The sequence below is a fragment of the Triturus cristatus genome, chromosome 1_2 (assembly GCF_964204655.1).
Source record: "Triturus cristatus chromosome 1_2, aTriCri1.1, whole genome shotgun sequence".
In the NCBI taxonomy this organism is placed as follows: domain Eukaryota; kingdom Metazoa; phylum Chordata; class Amphibia; order Caudata; family Salamandridae; genus Triturus; species Triturus cristatus.
This window is the reverse complement of record NC_140580.1, coordinates 529795086-529817722: the sequence shown is the minus strand read 5'-3', so window position 1 is coordinate 529817722 and position 22637 is coordinate 529795086. Positions and strand designations below refer to the sequence as shown.

General features: G+C 45.2%; 1 protein-coding gene across 2 annotated transcripts in view; it reads right to left on the bottom strand.

The window, feature by feature from the left end:
* HPS1 (HPS1 biogenesis of lysosomal organelles complex 3 subunit 1) overlaps positions 1–22637 on the bottom strand; it is a 365168-nt gene that overhangs the window by 41474 nt on the left and 301057 nt on the right. For both annotated transcript variants that reach the window (XM_085606326.1, XM_085606327.1), the window contains exons 14-15: positions 5848–5915; positions 4861–4992 (exon numbers count right to left, since the gene is read on the bottom strand). In XM_085606326.1, the coding sequence (XP_085462452.1) occupies positions 4861–4992; positions 5848–5915 (200 nt within the window). The remainder of the gene's footprint in view (positions 1–4860; positions 4993–5847; positions 5916–22637) is intronic.

Genomic DNA, 22637 nt, shown 5'->3' with positions numbered 1-22637 from the left:
GATAATATGTAATGATTTAAGGGCCTGAGATCTAATATAGTCCTTGGTGAGCCGTCTTTTTGGGGAATTGGAAAGTACAGGAAGTAAACTAAAGTGCCTTGATGTTCAAGAGGGACATGTTCTGTGGCTCCTTTGAGTAAAAGAGCCCGCACTTCCTGTTTGAGCTTTATTTTGGTGATCTAAGGGAAGATTGTGTCTGCAAGCTGAAATGTTTGGAGGTGTGGTTATGAGCTCCAGACAATAACCATGTTATATAATGTCCAACACCGATTGATCTGAAGTTATGGTTTTCCAGGTAGGGAAGAAATGTTGTAGTTGTCCCCTGACAGATGTTAAGTGGTCGGGGGGAATAAGCAGAGAGTCACTGCTTGGAGGTGGAGGGAGCAGAGTGTGTTGAAGCACCCCATGCCTTTTGAAATATTTCCTCTGTAAATACCCCTGTAGTATCCCCTCGAGGGGGAGGCATGTTGTTGCCTATAGGAGGAGGTAGAGGTATCAGGTGGTGTTGTTTTTGCACCCTGTTTGTAGACGGGACGCCTAAAGGAGCCACGCAAAGCATCCCCAATGATGAGTTACTTCAGTGACCTTTTTCATTTTTTCTAATGCTGGGTCCACCTGGGGATTAAATAGATGCTCTTTATCAAAAAGTAAATTCAATAATATTTGTTGCACTTCTGGCTTGAAACTAGATATACATAATCATGCATGTCTATGCAACAAAACACTTGTGTTATCTCCCCAGGGGGCAGTGTCTGCTGAGTCTAGGGCACATTTAATAGAATTATCAGAGATCGACTTTCTCTCATTCACAATTTTATGACCCCTTTTCTTATATTCCTCTGGGAGATATTGGAGGAGATCCTCCATTTCATCCCAATGTGCTCTGTCATATCTTGCTAACAGGGCTTGAGTGTTAGCGATCACCCAATGATTGGAGGTTTGAGCTGCCACCCGCTGCCCTGAAGCATCAATACGTTTGAATTCCTGTGGCGGAGTATCTGCTGAGGATTGAGAATTGGCTCTTTTACAGGCATTAGATACAACTAATGAGTCTGAGGAGAGCTGATCTTTGACATAAATAGGGTCTGAGGGTAAAGGGTTATACTTTTTTGTTGACCCTGGGTGTGATCATGCATGTGCGCACTGGGTTCTTGAAAATTTTGTCAGAATGTCTAAGCATACCTTTAAGCACAGGCAGGTATTGAAATGCTCTATGTGTATTGGACAAGGTTTCAAAAAGGAAATCATCCTCAATAGGGTCTTTGTGTAGAGGCACCTGGTGATAAGCTGCTGCCCTAGTGATGAGGTCTTGGAAAGATGAAGCATCATCTAAGGTGATGGTTTGTCCATGTAGAGATCTGGGTCAGTATTGCCAGGCGATCAACATCCTAATTAGCCCAGAGATCTGTGGGCTGTGAATATGATCCCTCTCCTCCCTTGATCATCGGTAGAAGACTGTGGAGACCCTTGCGGTCTGTAGTCTTCTAGTTCACCCTGTGAATCATGTGGTGAAGGTGGTGGTGGAGAAGAGGGCGGTGGTGAAGGAAGAAGAGGAGGATGTGATGGGCTGATTGAAATGTCCCTTTTCTTTTTAGCAGGTATTGGTACATCTACGGCCTCTACAAAGGAAAGCTGGCACTTAGATAATTTGGACGCTGAGGGCCCAGGCCAAGCTAAAATAAGGCTAGCTCGAGGCTATACAAGTAGTGCTTTCTGCTTTGGATTGAGCGGCCGTCTGCATGATCTGTGTGATGGGTTCTGGACCCAACTTCGATGTGGAAGACGAAGTTTTCGTTGCTGAAGCAGTTTTCTTTTTCGGATGCGAAGAGGTCAGAGCAGAAGGCGGTGGAAGCGGGTTGCTCGGAGCTGAACAGGCAGATGGTCGACTCGGTGCAGAGTCCGATTGTCTCAGTGCAGGAGCCATGTGTTCGGCTTGGCTTTCAGTGCCGAGCCAGAGGGCTGGGTGTCCGTCGTAAATTCTCTGATCTTCCAGGAGCAAGGATGGAAACTGAGACAATATATACCAAAGAGGATGGAAATGAAGAGCGAACCAAAAGGAACTGGATACAGTCTTGAACCGGAGCGCCACAAAACACGTCCGATCCCGACGGCGGAAAGAAAACAATCTAATGATGGAGTTGATGCCCATGCACATTATCACCAAGAGGAAGAGTCACTTTGTCTTGTGACTCAAAAGACGTCTTCAAGAAAAACAACTTGCACACATCTGGACCCAACACTAGATGGCAGAAGTATGCAGAGCTTGTGTATCTACAGCCACACTTGCTTCAAACGGAGTTCTTAAATTTATCTATCTGGTATAATAAATATATGAAAATAAACAAAAAATCAATTTTGCAGGGCTTGGTGAGATAAAGGTTTGATTTGGGTTAATCAGTTGTGGAAGGATTATGCTGTTTTCTCCTTTTCGAACATTCAAACTAGATTTATTTTCTGAATTCATATGAGTAATGTTATGAGACCTTGCTAATTATAATATCAGATTTTGAAGTTAAATCCAAATTCAAAAACTGAATTACTTTATGGAAATAATCTTACTATTTATTGGTCTATTGATATGTAGAAAATGATATCGTTGAATTCACATAAGTCTTCTCATGCAGCTAATACTACTGACACCTTGCTTTTTTGATGTATAAAAGATTATTAATAACTTCTGTTTCTCTAGGAAGGAACTCTAAGAATACAAGTAATAGTTGCTGGTCATTTAACTGTGTATATATTGACTTAAAATATATATTTATTACATGCCCAAATGTTTATCATTTCTGGTAACAGGTTTGGGAATGAAATCAATATTTTATTTCAAGTAGATATTCCACTTGAAGTTATTAATTTATTTCTGGGTAGCTAAACCGAATACTGCAACACGTATTCCAATGATAATAAATTAATTGGTCTGTTGTCTTTCAACATATAACGGCTACTTGGAAAAATTTCACTTGCTCTAAAAAGAAAATTCCTATAGACTTCAACAACAAATGTTTTTAATAATTTTTTCCCACTTTCTGCATGTAAAGAAGCAAGATCAGCTGAAGTTTCTAAGCTTTTGTAATATAGCATATAATCTAGGAAACCCCTTCCTCTAAGCAAATCACATCTCACCCCATGTTGGGAGTCGGTAAAAGTTCAATGTCATGTGACAAGAATTTGGTTGAAAAACATTGATATATATTTTTTTGAAAACATGTTTTTAACCATCTTTTATTAGATTTTAATTATAACAGATATAATCATAAAGCACACAGAACTTCAAAGCAATTACACAAATGCAAATGGCATGGATACATTAAAAAGATGTTTGTGGGTGCCCTCTCTGGTGGTAATATATAATTGAATAATAATCTCTCACTGGTATGCTAAGACTAGTAGTACTAGGGCATTGGACACCTTCGGGTGTCCTGTATGTTGACTCACAGCCAGCGCGCAGTACCTCAAATGGCTTGGCCTGAAGAAAAATCCTGGAGCAATCTGAAACCACTCTCTGGCTATAATGAATGAAGACAACTCATCTGTCACCCATAGGCCATCCATCATAACACACCCACCTCGATATACCAAGGTTACATTCTAAGGGGGAAAAGTCTACTAGATGAGGTAAGGTACATGAATATGGCCTATGTTTGCCCCATCCCAACCTATATCTCTTCCATACCAAAGACATATTTCCCACTGGGCAGGGGGTGTTACAGAATGGTTTTGCATTCAGAAACAAGTGTTTTGGCAGCTAATTTCCTTCTAAACCCCAGACCAACAGATCTTGATTGTCACTATTGTCTTGGTCCAACCAGTCAGCCACAAAGTGCAGTTGGGCTGCCTGGTAGTAGTCTTCCATATATAGGACATACGTGCATGTGAGGGTATCCATGTCAGTCCTAATTCTTCTCTTGTCCCATATTAGTGTATAAAACAGTGAACGTAGTTGTTTGATATGTTTGTGTGCTATGAGGTATAGGCTGCATTAAAACAAGTATCAAATACTTAAGAAACACTTTAATTCTTGCTATTCTCCCAGACACTGATGGGGCAAGTGATATGCAGAAATCCAGAGAGCCTTTATAGACTACGAATAAACTGGAGGGTCGGTCTCAGTATACAAGATTCTTCGGCTAGTGTGTATATGAGTGGTTTTTGTTTGTTAACAACTCTAAACCCTGATTGTTTCCAAACCTTGTACAGGATCTCCAGCTGGAGTGGCATTGCATCAGCTGCATTTTTTTTGTCACTATAACAAGAAGTCATCCGCGTATAAAGAGGCCATATATTAGGTCCCGCCCATCTCTATCACCCAATTATCTTAAAACATGGATACATATCATAACAAATTGCATTGTTGAAAGGACGCTACAACACGTTCCTTCTAAATAGCGATTTGCAATGCCCTTTTGAACCCATTTTGTGATTATGTAAGCGGTTAGTGTATCGTATAATGGGTTTAATACATTCCCCAAAAAATGTAGCAGCCGCAAATCCTGTGATTTAGCGAATCGCAGGGTTTGCAACTAGCAAATAGCTTTGTATCTCTGTTCTTTTATCATCAAAGTTAACAAGAAAGTGATCTTTTTATTAACATTACGGGTCTTTCAATACATTAGATTACATTGGTCACATTATGGGCAGAATATATGCGGTATTTTTATGGATCACCCTACAGCTAACCAATGCAAACATAAAATTTTATAGACCAACACAATAGTCCATTAAACCTATAACCAGAGTATGTACTGTCTCCTTCCCCCCAGCCTGCATAACCGGTGTAGAGGAACTATTGGTGGTAGATGCGGATTAAAAATCGTTCCACCCCATGTTTACCAGTTTTTCTTTCTAGCCCATACTTACTGTAAAAGTTTCATGGCTCGGTCCTGTAGGTTCTCAGACAACGGTGATCGGTGTCCAGTGGGGAAAAGTAGAAAGCACCGACGATACACAGAGCACAGCTGAGTTTTAACTAAGCCGCAAGCCTGAAGGACACTTATGGAGAGAAAATGTAAATAAATATCAAGGATCCATTCAGTAGATGACACTAACAAACAAGAGGCCAGACTTCTTTCCAGGCCACGGCTCTATGCTTAATTATCAGGAAAAATTGACTACAAATAATAATTGAAGTCCCTAGGTGTATGTACAGATAACATTTGTTTCTAGTCACGTGCCATATGTCAGAAGCACTAAATATGGTACATAAACACATGAAAAACAGTTATCATGCACCCATGAGCAGTCTGATTGTATTACTACAAGCTGTGCAATACAAGCTTCAAAATGCAAAGTTGTCACAGATCTACCATTTGTGTTGATGAAACAAAAGGCTAAGGAAATGACTGCAATTTCTTCTTTTGCGCGCTCAAAGATCGTTAATAGCTATTCCTGCTAAATGTGATCGGTGCTCAACTTCTGTAACATTCAAGATTTGTGGACACAGGATGGACCTCTTATCAAAGGTTTAAATCAAACAATGGTTTACAGCTAGTGATGGAATGAGGTGAGGGAAATGTATTCTGAAATGTAGAAAATGAGAGCCTAGATGATGTTGGCAGCAAAAAGCATACAGATCTCAAACTGCGCAGTCAGCTACACACCCGTTGTTTGTGTTTACGATAATATACATATTAGCAGTTTGCATTATTGCCATCTTTCAGAGGTCATACATTTAGACCCATTAAATTGCATAATAGTAACACCTTTTATTTACTGAGGTCATGAATGGCAGATGTGGCCTATAAACCAATATATAACAAATAATTATTGTTATTATGATTCAGTTGGGGATCGTCTCTACTTGTCTAACATTTTAATACACTTTTTATATTGATCACTCATACTTACTCTGCGGTGGTTCCATGTTCACTTCTGGAGAAAGCTTTCATTTTAAAATCATGCCAGGCGCTTTGTAACTAAACAAAAAGAACAACATAACATTTCAGATTCTAAAATGCCATATTTTTTTGTAGCAAATTAAATTGTATTAAAGATATTGGATATAAAAATCGACTTTTTCTTATATCAATTTTTTTTTCAATTCAAAAAGGTCTTTATTTCGATTGTTCATCTTAAAAGACAAATATAAAAGAGTAAAAAAGCACATTCAAATTTACAGAAAGAAAAATGAAATAACTTTTAAAAACGGTACTAAGTATATCAATCTAAAACACTTTACATGTGTACATACGGCTGCTTAGCTTATTAAAATTCATCCCTAAAATGACCACAACCCACTAACTTTTTCGCGAATAGCCCAAGACCAGCTCAAAAACTTGGCAACCCCTGTTATTATAGTGGCATTGCCCCCGCTTTTCAGTAATCTCTTGGCGGTCATTGCCGAGTTTGTGCCCAGGTGTATGCATAGGGGTTTGAGCCACACGCTTCTAGGTAACCGGTAAGCAGGGCAAACGTATAGTAGGTGGTCAATAGTTTCAACAAATTCAGGACAAAATGGACACCTATCACCCTTGCCGGTTGACCAGTTGCGAGTGAACTTCCTTACTGGGAGGGTTTCTACTCGAAACTGGTGAAACAACCTGTGGTCTCTGGGTTTGGTGATAAGGTCCCAATAACCTTCCAGCTGGGGGTTATCTTTAAAATCCAGAAAAGCTCTTGACAATGAAGAGCCTCCTGTGCTAGCATACCTCCTGTAGTTAATTAAATCCCAGTAGGCTGCTCTGATGGAAAAACAGCCGACTCTGGAGACACCCATAAGTCCCTCGTCCTCATCCCCATCCCCATCTCTGTAAGTAAGGCTTTAATTCTGGATAGCCATAGGATCTTATTTGAGCGATCCAGACCCCTTATTTCAGCTATGGCTTTGGCGAAAGGGCTTAATTCTGGTACTGTCCAGAGCCTTCTCCAGAAAGCCAACATTCTGAACTGGGCAATGTCCTCGATTCCGTTGCAGCCTAAATCAAGGAGGAGGGGGGTGTGGGGGGGTCGAACTGGGGAGGCCCACTATAGATCTTAGGAACTTGTTTTGGGCCTTTGTTAGATCTGTTAGAATACTACAACCCCAGATCTCGGCGCCGTAAAGTATAGCCGGGATGATTTTCAGGGTGTATAATTTAACAGCTGGGGCTATTGGCTTGGTCTGAGAAAGCCTGTGTTCCTTTATCAAAGCCCCTGCTAGCTGGGAGTGTTTCAAAGCAAGTAGCTTCACATGGGGTGACCAACTAAGCCTTGCACCTAGGGTGATACCCAAGTAAGAGAATACGTTGGCCTGTTCCAAGAGCTTCCCGCTCATGAAAACTCTTGCAGAAACAGGCCTTGCCCCGTGGAGTACCATAAATTTAGTTTTTCCCACATTAACAACCAGCTCATGATCGCCGCAAAACTCCTCAAAGCGGGACAGTGCCAACTGGAGGCCCGGCCTCATTTTTGAGAGAATCAGGGTGTCATCGGCGAACATGAGCAAAGGTAACCTTTGGTCTGCCAACATGGGCACGTCTGTTGGAAAATTATCGAAGTACTGCACCACCCCATTCATGAAGAGAGAAAAAAGGGTTGGGGCCAGGACACACCCCTGGCGAACACCCTTCCCAACACTAAACTTCTCGGTGACCTCACCTGGTTTCCCCCACAGAACCTGGGCATAGTTGGAGTTGTGGAGTTTAACCACAAAATCCACCAATTCCTTGGGTAACCCTAGTCCCAACAGGACGTCCCACAGTTTGGCTCTAGGAACAAGATCGAACGCAGATTTCAGATCTACGAATGCTGCGAATATCGGGCCCTTACCTAAAAGGACTTCCTTCCAATAGAGCATGACAAATCTGAAAACTTGGTCTAGTGTCCCCATATCGCCCGGAAGCCTACTTGCAAGGAAGATAAGATGTTCTCTTTGGTCATCCAGCTTTGAATTCTGCCCAGGAGAACCCGAGCAGTAATTTTTTGGAGTGCATCGATAAGGCTGATGGGCCTGTAGTTGGCCGGAGCAGAACGATCCCCCTTCTTATAGATTGGGATGATTTCCGCCCCGGACCAAGAAGTTGGAAATGGTTTGCCCCGCGCCAGTGAATTAATCAGTCGTGATGTAGGGAACCCACAGATCACTATTCTGTTTAAAAAGATCTGGGGGGATACAATCAGGCCCTGGAGCCTTACCACTTGGAATGTTGCATAGGACCACCTCAACCTCCTTGGCACTAACCGTCAGTGGAGAGTCGACGCTTATAACCGGAACAGTCGTATTGCACTCCGTACCCTGGTGATATTGGGCTTCAAAAAAGGCAACCCAGTGGAGTGGGTCCCCATTGTTGATTGGAGTAATCAACCTTTGCCCATCCCCCTATTTTATTAAATCCCAGAACCGAGTAATATTCCTCCCTTTACAAGCGGACAACAGATGCTTCCATCGTTCCTCGTACCAGTCCCTTTTTGCATCTCTTTGGGTAGATTTGTAATGTGCCCTAGACTGTTGGATAGTAGAATGGTTCCTGGATTTGATTGCTTTCACAAGGGCTTTATGGGAGGACCTACAGCTGTCGTTATACCATGAAGTGGGTTTTGACTTGCATTTCACTCTTATCGGCTTGGAATTTAAAAAGAACCCTTTGAGACTACAAAAAAGCTCATTATGGATTATAGGCAGTTTGACATTAAGAACCTCCTGTGAACCACAGTCATTGATTTCCTCTACAGAACCTGAGACTAGTGTCCGGATTTCTAGCATGTTCTTATCATCAAGTGCCACCTTATCCCAACGGACCCTTCTCAAGTCGTTACCCAATATTACGTGGTTAGGACAACTGACCGACTCCATAGTTACTACAGGGCCGAAACTCAGCCCATTTAGAGTGAGCACCAGGGGGTTATGATCGCTTTCGGGGCGGGGATATAATTTCATATCTGAGACATGGTGCCAAAATTTCACTTTAACTAGGACGTAGTCTATCCTACTTTTATGGCGCCCATTGTCAAAGGTCGCCTCCCCCAATACGTCAGACTTCGTCCTGCCATTGACAGCCCTGAGGCCCCATTCCAGACACAGCCCTTTATCCTGGAGAGCTGCCTCAGACCATTTTTTGATGGGTTGGAGATCCAATTGTGGCACACCCCAGAGAACATCCACCTCCTCACTAAGCCTACCATCATCAAAGTCCAGCGGCTCAAAGCATGTGTTAAAATCTCCTGCTATAATCAAGTTGGTAATATGGACGCCCTCGACTAAAAGAGACTCAAGGGCTACTATAACCGGAGAACACCTGCCCCCCGCTGCCCTCTAGCATAAACATTATACAGGAGTAGATCGAGTCCTCCTGAGGATCTTGCTCTTATTGCTAAGATGTCGGGATTGTCGAGAGGTATCTCACCCACAGTTATCCCCTCCTTTTGCCTGACCCAGCATGTTAGACCTCCTACCGGCCTCCCCCTTAAGCCCTTATCTGCCGGTTTCGAGAAATTTAAATAACCGACATGGAATATGTTATCCACAGACCAGGTTTCTTGGAATGCCCAGATGTCTACACCATTGATGAAGGATGCCCAATCAGCTGACCCAACTTTGGATTCCAGGCCCGCTATATTCCACGAGGAGATGAGCATGAATACATCCTGTAAGGAAGGCAGGGGCCCGGTGGCAGCTACTGGGACCGTGGGGCAGCAGTCCGGGATTGATACGGGTGTGTTGACAATGGTGGTAACAGGGAGCTGGACCAAAAGATGCGCTGGGCTAGGGGGGCCAGTGTAAGATAACACCCCTCCAGTCCCAGATACGTCTGTCGGTACCCTCCCCCTGGTTCCCACCCATTGTCAATCTAGTTCATCAAGTGGAGAAAAAACATTGAAACGATTACTAAGCTGGATAGAAAAATCGGGCCTAAGATGGTTACGTCTTGCTATGTGGGCATCCCGGTGACCCTGGGACGGGTGCTGTTGGTAAAAGAAACAAAGGGGGAGTATGGCAATAGAGGCCCCATTTACAGGTTTAAAACTAGCTGCCTCTAGAATATGTCGAACGAGGCCTGGGGACCTAAAGCTTAGGACTACACAATCTCCTTTGAAAGATTTGGCAGATTGCCTAACCCATTCGATCCGTCTGGCCATTTTAAATTCCTCAAATAGACCATCCCCAAGATTTGTCATTTTGTTCAAGTGATGAAGGGCCTTATTTTTAAGGGAGGACAAATGTTCTTGAATGCCCTGGGGAAGGATGGGAACATTCGCCAAGATGACCGTGTAAGGGGATGCTTCAGGGGGCAGATGAAGAAAGGGATGCCTCACTTGGCAACCAGAGTTAATGTTGTTGTTCGGCCTCAGGGGGCTCTTAAACGCTGGTAACCTTTGGTTGGAGATTGTCTCAACATTACAGGGCCCACTTAGCTGAACAGTTCTCGTGCTTCCAACAGAGTCAGCCCCAGCCTTGTGTATTTTTGCTTGAACCATATTGCCGCGCTGGTCCTTATGAATATCCCCCACCAAAGCTAGAGTGTTACTGGTAGAGGCAGCCTTGGAGGAGTGGGCCTGGACCTCATGTGATAGGCTTGCCAAAACGTCCTCAATCCTTGCTAGCCTGATGTCAACAGAGTCCAATATTTTTGTCAGCGGCTCAAAAAAGACAGCTAGTTGCTCCTTTAGGACAGAAGAAAAGTCACTTCTACTCAAACTGTGGTTAGAATCGGTAGGTACTTTGGAAGAGTTAACGATGGGTGGAGGGGATACTGCGCTTGAACTACCAAACACGAATACCCCTTTTGTAGCGGTAGATGGTATAAGGGGTTTTTGTTTTTGTTTTGTAGTGCTGCGCCCCTTCCTTACTTTTTTCTGTGGCATTTTGTTAGTTTTCTCTACCACTTTCATCCCTCTGGTGGTAACGCCGGCGGGGGTGCACGAAGAACTTGGAGGAGGGAGCGGGTGGTGCTCAGGGCTAAATGTGGCAGGGCTAGGTGTCCTGGGCCGCAGGCAATCATTAGGAGCAGCCAGTTCAGAAGTTGACCCGGAGACATTTAAGAGTGTACGAGGCTGTGGCCCCCCCCCCTAAAACCCTGGGGTCTAAAGAAAGTCTTCGTTCAGTGGCCTCTATCTCATGGATTAAAACAGATTCTGCTCATTTTAGAAAAGTATCCAGAGTACCGACTACCCTCCCGGCCGTTTTCCATTTGTTCATTGTAAGACTGCTTTACAGAAGCACTGTCGTGCGGCGAAGAAGAGGACAATTGTCAAAGCTGAAGTAAAAATACACAGACCTGCTCCGAGTGCCAAGGGCAATGAATTGCACAGGAAAATAGGGTGGCCCAGCCCGGCCTCTTCCGGCCTCCTCCGGCCGCAGATGGCCCCGCCCTTGTCCCAGGCTTCTCCCGGCGCGTCCGCGCACGTCCTTGCAGGGCGAGGGACTAGGCGGCCCTTTAAGCGCCTCCTGGCGCGTGTGCTGTCTCGACCTGTCCCAGGGGATCCTGGGTGTTGTGGTTTTCTCGGGGCCGGCGGAGCCAAGCCCGGCATGTCCCGCGTTGCTGCAAAGGGGGCGGAGCCAAGCCCGGCCAGGGGAACAACGAGTTACCAGGGGGCAGGCGGAAGAAGGAGTCCTGACAACAGCTGCTGGCGCCCAGAGGAAGTAAGGACATCTTATATCAACACAAAACAATCACACATAAATACACACATATATAAGTATTTATTTAGATTGAATAAAAAAAAACATAGGGAACCTATTCCTCCTAACTTAAGAGAGGATACCATATGTCATACAAAAAATAGAGATTCCCCCATAATCTTTTAGTTGAAGGTATGTTATGGTAAGCGGTGCAACCATAACTCCTCACTTAACATATGATATCACAGATGATATTACAAGTGTCACCTGCAAGATAAATGAAGCTGAGGATCTGCGTAATAGGATTGTCTGCCTGGTAAGTAGCATAATCAGTTTGAGGCATGTGGGCTGCTGAATTCATATCTGTGCATAGAATATATAGCAGTACCTCCCCTAGCGGCGACTACCTGTGCCAGCTGCAGCAGTCTGGAAAAGAGTTTTGAGAACAGCCTGTCCTACAGCTGCTTGCTGTCTTGAGTGTACATCTACGCAGTAGTGTTTGGTAAATGTATGTATAGTGGACTATGTGGCTGCTCTACAAATTTCGTGTAAAGGGATGTTTCCTAGGAAAGCCATGGATGCCCCTAACTTTTGTGTTGAGTGGGCTCGTGGGGGAACCGTTAATGTGCGTTTAGCTTTGTGATAGCAAATCTGAATGCATTTAACGATCCATCTGGCTATTCCTGCTTTGGAAATGGCGTTGCCTTTGTGTTGTGGAGAGAAGGCAACGAAGAGTTGTTTAGTTTTTCTAAAATCCTTTGTCCTGTCAATATAGTACATGAGAGCCCGCTTTACATCTAGTGTATGGAGCATTCTTTCCGCGACATTTTGCGGATTTTGGAAGAAAACGGGCAGTTCGATAGTTTGATTAATGTGGAACTGTGACATGACTTTGGGCATGAACTTGGGGTTGGTGCGTAGGACAACCCTGTTTGCGTGGACCTGAATGAATGGCTCCTGAATGGTTAGTGCCTGGAGTTCACTAACTCTCCTTAAGGAAGTGATGGCAACCAGGAAAGCCACTTTCCAGGTGAGGAATTGAATCTCACATGAATGGAGAGGTTCAAAGGGCGGACCCATTAGTCTGGTGAGGACCAGGTTGAGGTTCCACACCGGTGCTGGTGGGTGTCTTGGGGGAATTACTCGTTTAAGTCCTTCCAAGAAGGCTTTGATGGCAGGCACTCTGAATAAAGAGAGGTGCTGCCTGTTTTGTAGATAGGCTGCTATTGCTGTTAAATGGATACGTATTGAGGTGTATTCCAGATTGCATCGGTATAGGTGTAAGAGGTAGCAGATTATGTTTTGAATGGATGCGTCTAGCGGGTTAATGTCATTGTTGTTGCAGTAAATGACAAACCTCTTCCATTTAGCTGCATAGCAAGCTCTGGTAGTGGGTCTCCTGGCCTCCTTGATGATCTCCATACAGTCAGGTGGCAGGTTTAGGTAGCCAAACTCTAAGACTTCAGGAGCCAGATTGCCAGGTTCAGCTGTTGCGGATCTGGGTGCTGAATTTCGCCATGGTTCTGCGTTAAAAGTGCGGGTTTGATACGCAGCCTTTGATGCGGCACCACGGAAAGTTCCAGAAAGGTGGTGTACCATGGCTGGCGTGCCCACGTTGGAGCAACAAGGATGAGTGTCAGTGAGTGCTGTCGCAGTTTGCGTGCCACCAGCAGTATTAATGGCGCTGGGAGAAAAAGCGTACGCAAATCTGCCGGACCAGTTCATCCATATCGCATTGCCCTGCGACTGTGGATGTGGGAACCTGGCGGCAAAGCTTTGGCATTTTGCGTTTTCGTTTGTGGCGAATAGGTCTATCTCTGGATGACCCCACTGCTGGAAGTACGGTTGGAGTACTGATGGGTGTAGCTCCCACTCGTGCATCTGGTGGCTGTGTCTGCTGAGCAGATCCGCCATCTGGTTGTCCTTGCCGGGGAGGTGTTCCGCCATGAGGAATATGTTCCTTTGAATGGCCCACTTCCACATGCTCTGAGCCAGATGAGACAACTGTGGAGAGTGTGTTCCTCCCTGCTTCTGTATGTAGTACATGGCAGTCATGTTGTCCGTCCGGATCAACACGACTTTGTTGCACAGGTGTACTTTGAATGCCTTCATGGCTAGGAAGATTGCCATCAGTTCCAGAAGGTTGATGTGCATCTTGTTTTGCTGTGTCGTCCATAGTCCCTGCACTGTGTAATTGAGTACATGAGCTCCCCATCCCTGGAGAGAGGCGTCCGCTGTCAGTACTATTTGTGGAACAGGCTCTTGGAACGGTCGGCCCTTGCAAAGGTTTTGTGGATTCCACTAATGCAGAGAGTTGCATGCCCGACCGCTCACCAACACTAGGTCTTTTAATTGCCCGTGAGCCTGATTCCATTGACGTGCCAAGCACTCCTGAAGCGGGCGCATATGTAGTCTCGCGTGTGGGACTATGAAAATGCAGGAGGCCATCATGCCTATCAACTGCATGAATACTCGCGCAGGAAGGGAGTGCTGAGGTTGGAATTTGGAGATCAGCTGTTGCATACTGTTGATTCTCACTAAAGTTGGCTGAGCTGTGGCAGCCAGAGTGTCGATCGTTGCGCCTAAGTACTGTTGTACGTGCGCAGGTTGGAGACTTGATTTTGGGTAATTTAGTGAGAATCCTAGATCGTGAAGAAGGTGAATGGTGTGGGACATGTGGGTGGCACATTGTTGTGCTGACTTGGCCTGAACTAGCCAGTCGTCCAGATAAGGGAAGACGTGAATGTTTTGTCTTCGCAGATGCGCAGCCACTGTTGCCAGGCACTTGGGTGCTGTTGTTGCTCCGAAGGGGAGAACTTTGAACTGATAGTGATTCCCTTGAATAGTGAATCTGAGGTATTTCCTGTGTGAAGGGTGTATTGGTATGTGGAAGTATGCATCCTTCAGGTCTAGCGTAGCTAGGAAATCCCCCTGACTGAGTAGTGGGAGAACCTGCTGGAGGGTGAGCATATGGAAATGCTCCGATAGTATATATAGGTTTAGGGGTTGCAGGTCTAGGATAGGTCTGAGCGAGCCGTCCTTTTTTGGGATTAAGAAGTACAGAGAGTACACCCCTGTGCCCCAATGGGCGATGGGCACTACTTCTATTGCCCCTTTTGCAAGCATAGCAAGCACTTCTTGCTGGAGTAAATCTAAGTGTTCGGCTGACATAGGACGGTGCTTTGGTGGTATGTTGGGTGGAGTGGAAGTTAGTTCTAGACAGTACCCATGTTGGATGATGTCCCTGACCCTCCTGTCCGTGGTGATGTTCTTCCATGAGGACAGGAACAGCTGGAGTCGCCCTCCGACAGGTGTTATGTGGTCGGGGGGTAAGGAGAGGGCGTCACTGTTTGTTTTTTGGAGAGGACCTGGTGTTGCCATGGCCACGTCCCCTGCCTTTGGTGCTGGATCCACGATATCCACCCCTGTTGTTTTTGTCATAGGTGCTTTGTGCGCCACTTTTAGTATACTGCTGTTGTGACCCCTGACCCCTTGTTGTGCCTCTATTTCCAGTGCGACGAAAGGAGCCACTACGAAATTGCTGCGTTTGCAGAGCCCCCATTGATTTCGCAGTGTCAGTGTCTTTCTTTATCTTTTCTAGGGTAGTGTCAACGTCTGGGCCGAATAAGAATTCTGTGTTAACTGGTAAGTTCAGAATATTGTTTTGGATCTCGGGTTTGAAGACAGAGATTCTTAACCAGGCATGACGTCTTTGCATGACGCTTGTGTTTATTGCCCTAGCCGCTGTGTCAGCTGCGTCAAGGGCGCATTTTATGGATGCATTAGTGAGGAGTTGTCCTTCTCTAATGAGTAGCTCCGCGGACTCCTTATACTCATCTGGTAGATGTTGGAGCAGTGACTCCAGCGTGTCGTAATGTGACCTGTCATAACGTGCCAGGAGTGCCTGTGTATTGGCTATGCGCAGGATGTTCGCTGCTTGCGCTTCAATGCGTTTGCCCGATGTTTCTAGTACTTTGGACTCCTTGTCTGGGGGAGGAGCATCACCAGTCGTTTGTGAGTGGGCTCTCTTGCGAGCATTGGCAACCACCATGGAGTCTAACGGCAATTGACCCCTAATGTATTTAGGGTCACCGGGTGCAGGCTTGTATTTTTTTTCAATCCTAGGATTTAACACCCGGGCTCTTGTGGTGTCCTTGAAAATGTCTTTAGCAGGTTTGAGAACCCCTTTTAACATGGGCAGGGTTTTGACAGTTTTTTCTGAAGATGCGAAAGTGTCAAGCAGGAAGTCTTCCTCAATGGCATCAGAATGGAGTTCCACCCCATGATGAGCAGCAGCCCGCTCGATGAGGGCATTAAATGCAGCTGTGTCCTCGGTAGGAGACGTTTTTACGTTATAGAGTTGCGCATCTTGAGTATGTGGCGCGACACTTTGGTCTGTGGGGTCATCCCATGCCTGATCTGGGTCTTGTAGGTGCTCATCAGGATCTACGTCCCCAGGGTAAATGGAATCTTACCCGCCATAGTCCTGTATTGCGTCCGATTCGGAGGGGGTAGGAGAAAAGGACTGCGGATCTGGATGGAAGTGTTGGAAGTGTTCTTGGAGCACTGGTTCCTGCTCCGCCGGCAGTTTGCGCTTAAGAGGAATTTTGTAGGGCTCCTCTTCCCTAACTGGCGTTATCTTGCGCTTGTGGAGCATTAACCTGCCAGTGTCGGCGTCGATAAATTGTGGCCCCGAAGACTTTTGTTCTGTAAGGCCAGAGGTGGTGGACTGTGTGTGGAGGACACGTGTCCGAATTTGAAATAGTTTCGGTGCCGATGCCGGTGGCAGCCCAAACGTAATGTTGGAGGGCTCCGAGTGCACTTTACAGGGTTTGGGTGTGTCGGGACCCGAGATAGAGTGGAGGGTTGCCCGGTCACGGATGCGTTGTAAAGATGCGGAGACCTGCTGCACAGTGAACGCAGATGGTGGTTTGATGGGCCCCTTAGTAGTAGACGTCGAGGCCAGCCCCGACTTTTTTGTAGGAAGGGGGTCACTGGCCTGAAGGGATGTATCGACAGTCGATGTAGTCGAGGACTTAGTCGGCGCCGGTGCGCTAGGCGTTGTCGTAGCCGGGGCAGCCATCTTGACTGCGGAGGTTATGGCCTTCGGTGTCGGCGCCGAAGGTCTCGGTGCCTTGCGGTGCCCGAGGGCGTGCTTTTTCTGGGTGTCAACCGTATCCGCTGCGGTGAGCTCAGCGCCGAAGTCTCTTTGTAAGCGGTCGGAGCCGAGGACTTTTTTCGGCGTCGGAGCAGTGGATGGTTTCGACGCCTTCGATCCGACCACTACCAGTTTCACTTTCGTTTTTGAAGGGACTGGAGCGATGGATGGTTTTGGGTTTAACAACCCTGTCGTCTTCGGTAATAGTGGCTCTTGCAGAGTGTTCGAGGCCGGACCGGAAGGTGGGGCCGAGGAACCATGTGTTTGATCTTGGGTAAGGCCCGAAGGCTATCCCTCGACCGGAGCCTGATGACGACGTACAGTTTCGGCCTCCGTTTCGATGGATGGGCCTAGCTCTTCAGGAGAGCTGTCTTCTTCGGCCCCGTAGGCCTCGTCGAAGTCTCCTACCTCATCGACGGTTTCTTCACGTCGAAAGATCACTTCGTCGTCATCGTCCGATCGGGAATCGTGTTCTGAAGCGGGGCTAGAGACTACTTCTTCCACGCTCTCGGCGTCCTCGGTGCTGAATATGTTGGTGGGAGCAGGCGCTGCTTGCTGCGCCTCCAGCCTCGCTGCCCGTCGGTTCCGCAGAGTCTTCTTAGATCGGAACCGTGCACAGGCCATGCATTTCGATTCGTCGTGATCCGGCGAGAGACATTTATTACAGACGGGGTGGATGTTGATATGAGGGTACTTCGCGTGGCATAACGGACACCTCTTGAATGGAGTCCTCGATTCCATCGTCGATCGAACTTCGAACCAAACTGGTCTGAAGTTGGAAGAGGGTGCGGAGCACTAAAGCTAGTAGTCGACACCGAACGGTAACTATACCGACGAAAACTAAAGGCCTTTTGGCCTAAAACTAAGTATTCCTAAGTTGAGCTAAGATAGTCACATCCGAACCCAATGGCGGAAAAAAACAATCTAAGGATGGAGAGGATGCCCATGCGCACTGTAGTCCAGGGAAGGAGCCACCTATCTTGTGATACTTCGAAGACTCTTCCAGGACAACAATGTGCAATCATCCGGACCCAACACTAGGCGGCGATCTATGCACAGATATGAATTCAGCAGCCCACATGCCTCGAACATGTGCTTGAAAATCATTTTTACTTGGAGTTTAAAATGTATTTAGTCGTTCTTTGAAGCAATTCGATGCTGAAACGGCTCGGCCCTGTCTAGGTGGGTTTTTACCTGTGTGTTTCACTTACTACCTCTTCTTCCCCTAGCACCCTCATTTACTTTATCCTGCAGGTTCCTCGCATGTTGCTTTATTGTATTGTACTTATACTGTCTCTGCACGTCAACGTCAGTTTTCCTCTTTGTACAGCGCTCTGATACCCATCTGGGTCTTGTTCGCTCTTTATAAAACTTTTCAAATAAATAAATATGCAGCACACAAAGAGTAATAAAGTGAAAACACAACACAAGCAAAATTCCAAACCAATTTAGTAACATAGAGTGAATTTTATTAAACAATTTGACATATAAATGACAAAAAACTGGAGACGTAAAGCTTCTAGTAAAAAATAGCACCTAAATGATCAATGCGCCAACCGCGAACATCTAGTCGTGCGAGACCGGGACAAAGCCGAAAACAATTGCTCGTCTTCCCTCAGTTCTCAGAGCACTTTATAGGCACAACTTTTCTAAGTATCATGTTTAGGATTTTGGTTATCTAGGCACTTTTAGCACCAAAACCAAGGGTCCGGGACTGGTGCGATACCACTTGGGGTTTCAGGACACACTCAGGCTGGGTCCAGGTGACGGTTCAAGATGGGGGAGCTTTTTATGTCTCTGTGGCTCTGTTAAGGGGGCCAGCACACTCGCCCTTGGAGTGACTCTGGTAGTCCTGGGTTCAGGTGAAGATGCAGGGCTCAAACAGCAGGGCTGGCCTCTGAGGGTTCAAGACAGGCTCCAGGAAGCAAAGCAGTACTTCCAGGTGCAACAAAGCAGTGTTGTGGAGTACACGACAGGTCACAGCATCAGGCAGTCCTCTAAGAATCCTTCTGCAGGTCCAGAAAGTCAACTTAAAAGTGGATTTGAGACCCTATTTTTACACCTTGGCCTTCTTTGAAGTTGGGAAAAGTTAACTCGGACCTCAGATATCTTGAAAATACACAGCATTACCCAAAGGAATATTTCTAAAACCTAGAGTTACTAAGAGCTGTTATCCAAAAAAATAAAAGATTCACTAAGAATTCAGATGCTAATATCGCAACTCACTCCAAGTGATACAATACAGAGTTGCTAACTGTGGTACTTAATACCCATACATCACTTCTCTAAAAATGGTTGACACAGCATAAACGTACTCCGATATTTTCACTTGATAATACCCTGAGCAACGAGCTATTTTTTTTTAACAACATCTAGAAGCAGTTCAAGTATGAATTACATTCCTAGTCTGTGCCTTTTTCCATCAGTTAGACGATTCCTTATAATCTTGATTACATATATTATTTGGTATTTTTGTAAAGGGCTGCATCCTGATAACACCAGCATCAGAGTTTTTTTTTTAGGTGCAGGCACTGATCACATACATGAATTTAGCAATTGCACGGTTGTGATCAAATAGGTTCATATGTGGTGATCTTCCAATACTTGTGGGATTTCCACGCAGGTTGGATATAGAAGCTTGATAGGTGAAGGCCAGCCAAAAAGTTAGTGAGTGGCTTACTGGTCTTAGGTCAATAATCAAAGGGGGAATGGATCACTTGTACCAGTAATACCAGGGTCAGGTGTGGTAACCTACATAAAAACCCTCAATCACGTACAGGAGTGAAAAGCGGTATATCTTGGTTCTCCGCGTGTAGAGACGTGAAAACATCATCCTTGGGTCTTTTTCATGAAATGCTTTCCTCCACCTGGAGGTTGGACCACTGGTTTTAAAAGTAATGACCAGAAATAGGGTAGAAAAAGTGAAGTGAACAAAAAGGCAAAAGTGAGCTAAAATTGCTTTGCTCTCCCTCCTAAACAAACTTTATTCGGAAGGAGTGGTGGCAAGGTTAAAAAACGCTTCTATAGAAATGTTACTGTTCTATAGCACCGTCCAGTACTAGTGAAGGTCAGGCGGTTGACATGTTTCAGCCCCGTATTTTTGCCCAGGAGGGGTCGGAGGGCTTTCTTCAGGATCTACGTGAAAATATTATAAGCACCCTGAAGGGGTGGTTTACAGACTCACCTTTCTTCTTGGTCACAGGTCAGTGGTACCTGTAACTTATTGATGCCGAAGTACGGCTTCCTCGGGGGACCGGCGTGCGCAGAGTCCTGTAGCTGCAGGTCCTCACGTTCTCGCCTGCTCCTGTGACGGTGCCCTGTCCCAATATTTTCGTTCCATTTTCAGGAATTGAATTTATTCACTTTAAATGTTGTTTTTTTAGTCATTGAAGCTACTAATTGGGAATATAGTTTGGATCCTTCAGTTCTACTGTTTTCATTTTTTAAGTCATGTGGATTGAAAAAAAACCATTTAAAGTGAATAAATTCAATTAATGAAAATGGAACAAACCTGCTTTTGACTGACAATGTGAATTAACGCATATTACGCTGTGCATTGAGGGGACACCCCCCAAAGGGAGTGCTAATTTCATTTGTTTTCCACGCTCAATGATCAGTGAGAGATACCCGATCTGCATGCACAACTTTATGAACTTGTAAGTGAGAGTAAACGTTTTCTACAGCCAGCTTGGTTTGCATGAACCACTGTCTTACAGCAACTCCATCTTTAACATGGTCTTTGATTTTTTCTGCAGAACACTTGAGCATGAGCTCAAGCATGAGTGCCACTGGTTAGGTCTTTTTGAGGTACAGAATAACTCAATGAGGAGGTCTTGCTCCTACTCATAAATCTGCATAGGGACATTATGATGATGTGCAGCCATTAATTTCAATATGTTGTTTGTGAGGTGTTTTCTTGTGGCAAGGCCTTAAATGAAATAGGTTTGATTTCAAAGACTTGCCCTCCTAGACATCTTCCCTATAATGCTGCCACACATCATCAGGGACAATGAGCTGGTAGAAGGATCCTTTCAGTGATGTTGGTGGAGAAAGTCTTGTGTCAGTGGTAGGTGCTTTTCTTTTTATTAGAGTTTGGAAGCTCCCCGATTTCCTCTGAAACTGCTTCCTCCAAGGTAAACTTGCACTTTATCTTTGCTGCCTGTGTATATTGTGGAGGTCTTTAGACAATGTGCCCTATGATTGGACCAAAGTGAATGGTGCATTGTTGAACATCCAGTTGCTGTGTCTGTACTGTATTGGTGACTTCTGCACTGTATGCGGAAATGTGTCTGCAGCCATTGTTGAAAAGCTTTTCAACCCTGGGTCCAGTTTTAGAGTAGAGGACAGCTCAGTTGCATCTCAGTACCGTCAAAGTTGAGGATTTTCTTTAGTGCTGAGAGGTGTCAGGCTTCATGCTCAGGTTCAACTGGATAGGTTGAACCTTCTTATAGGTTGGTCCCTCCATTAAGGCCTGGCTGTGTTTTCAAGGCCATTCCTTGGAATGGAGTCCAGACTCTTTTTGAGGCCGATCCCCTAGGGATGGTCAATGTGGGCAGTGTCCTTTAGAAGCTGCAGTCTTATGATCTGTCCATGGAGTTGAAACAGAAATGTCAATGTGTATTCTTAATTTTGGGTGCAGGTTTTGCATGGAGTGCAGAAAAAACTTGGTCTCTGGGTTCAGAATCTGCTGCAGAGCTAGTGATTGACGGGCACCCCCTCAAATCCATGGACTTTTTCAACAACCACCCCCCCCATCAAGGACTCAATAGAGTTTCGGTGTTTTATGGTGGCGTAAAAGACTCACCTATCACTTTGGTGCTGAAAAGTCATTTTGAAATGGGAGGCTTTGAATGCCAAAAAGTCACTCGCATCAAGGTCCATTGATAGGCAGAGGACACAGACTTGGTGATGGTTCGACCACAGGAACTTGCTATTGCAAGCAAGACAGAATTTAAAAGGCCTGTTTTTCATAACCTCATCCAAATGAGTTATGACCTGGCCGCTGGCAAACAGCGTTGCTGATATTCATCTTTCAGGTCGCTGGCGCTAAAATCTTTCACGAGGCATCAGAAACAAAGTGATGGATAGATTGCTTGAATTAATCTCTGCCTAGGGCAATCGCTCGGTCCCAAACCAATGTTGTTCACACACCATGCCACCTCAGTTTGGACTCAATCATATGCAAATCAGAATCGAATTGGAACAGTCCAGCTTAAAATGCCAGGCCAGTTCCTCCTGGAAACCGAACACAAGCATCCCAGCACTGGTGTCACCCTTATTAAGGCTCATCAGTCAAATATTCTTTGTTTCCATTGGGTCCTACGTCTGGGCATAATTCAAGCATTCTATTCATCACCTTTTTGTTGTTGCAAACGGTTTCTCAAGGCACAGCTTTTCCCACAGGACATGAAACAAATATGAGCACAATGGTGGAAAAAATCTGAACTTGAGACTATGTACTGGTGCTTTGCAAGTTTCATGGAAGGTATTACAAGTCACCACAAAACTGAAATAATTTCTACAACTGTGAACTGTAGCACAGAACATCCTAATGGCAGATTTTGTCCTATGTTCAAACACCCCTGGCCACAGTGAACTTTTTAGAGAATATGGTTAACATGGCATGGGCATGCATTATCTACTGCCACACACTAGATTTAGTCTTCGCACACGTTATGACAAGCAATATTACAATGAAACCTGAAAAATGTCCAGAAAAATCACAGATGACTTTCCTGTTCCGACATGTCAAACACCCAGCACAAATTCCATAATTCACAGTCTAACAAATTCAGTTCAATAAAATAAAATAAATATATCAAATTTATAGACAACCTAGAATACCTACACCCAACAAACAGATATCAAATACTCAGAAGACTCATCAGAATCACTCAACTGCAGAACAACCAAGACACTTTACAGAGGTGCCATTATGTCAGC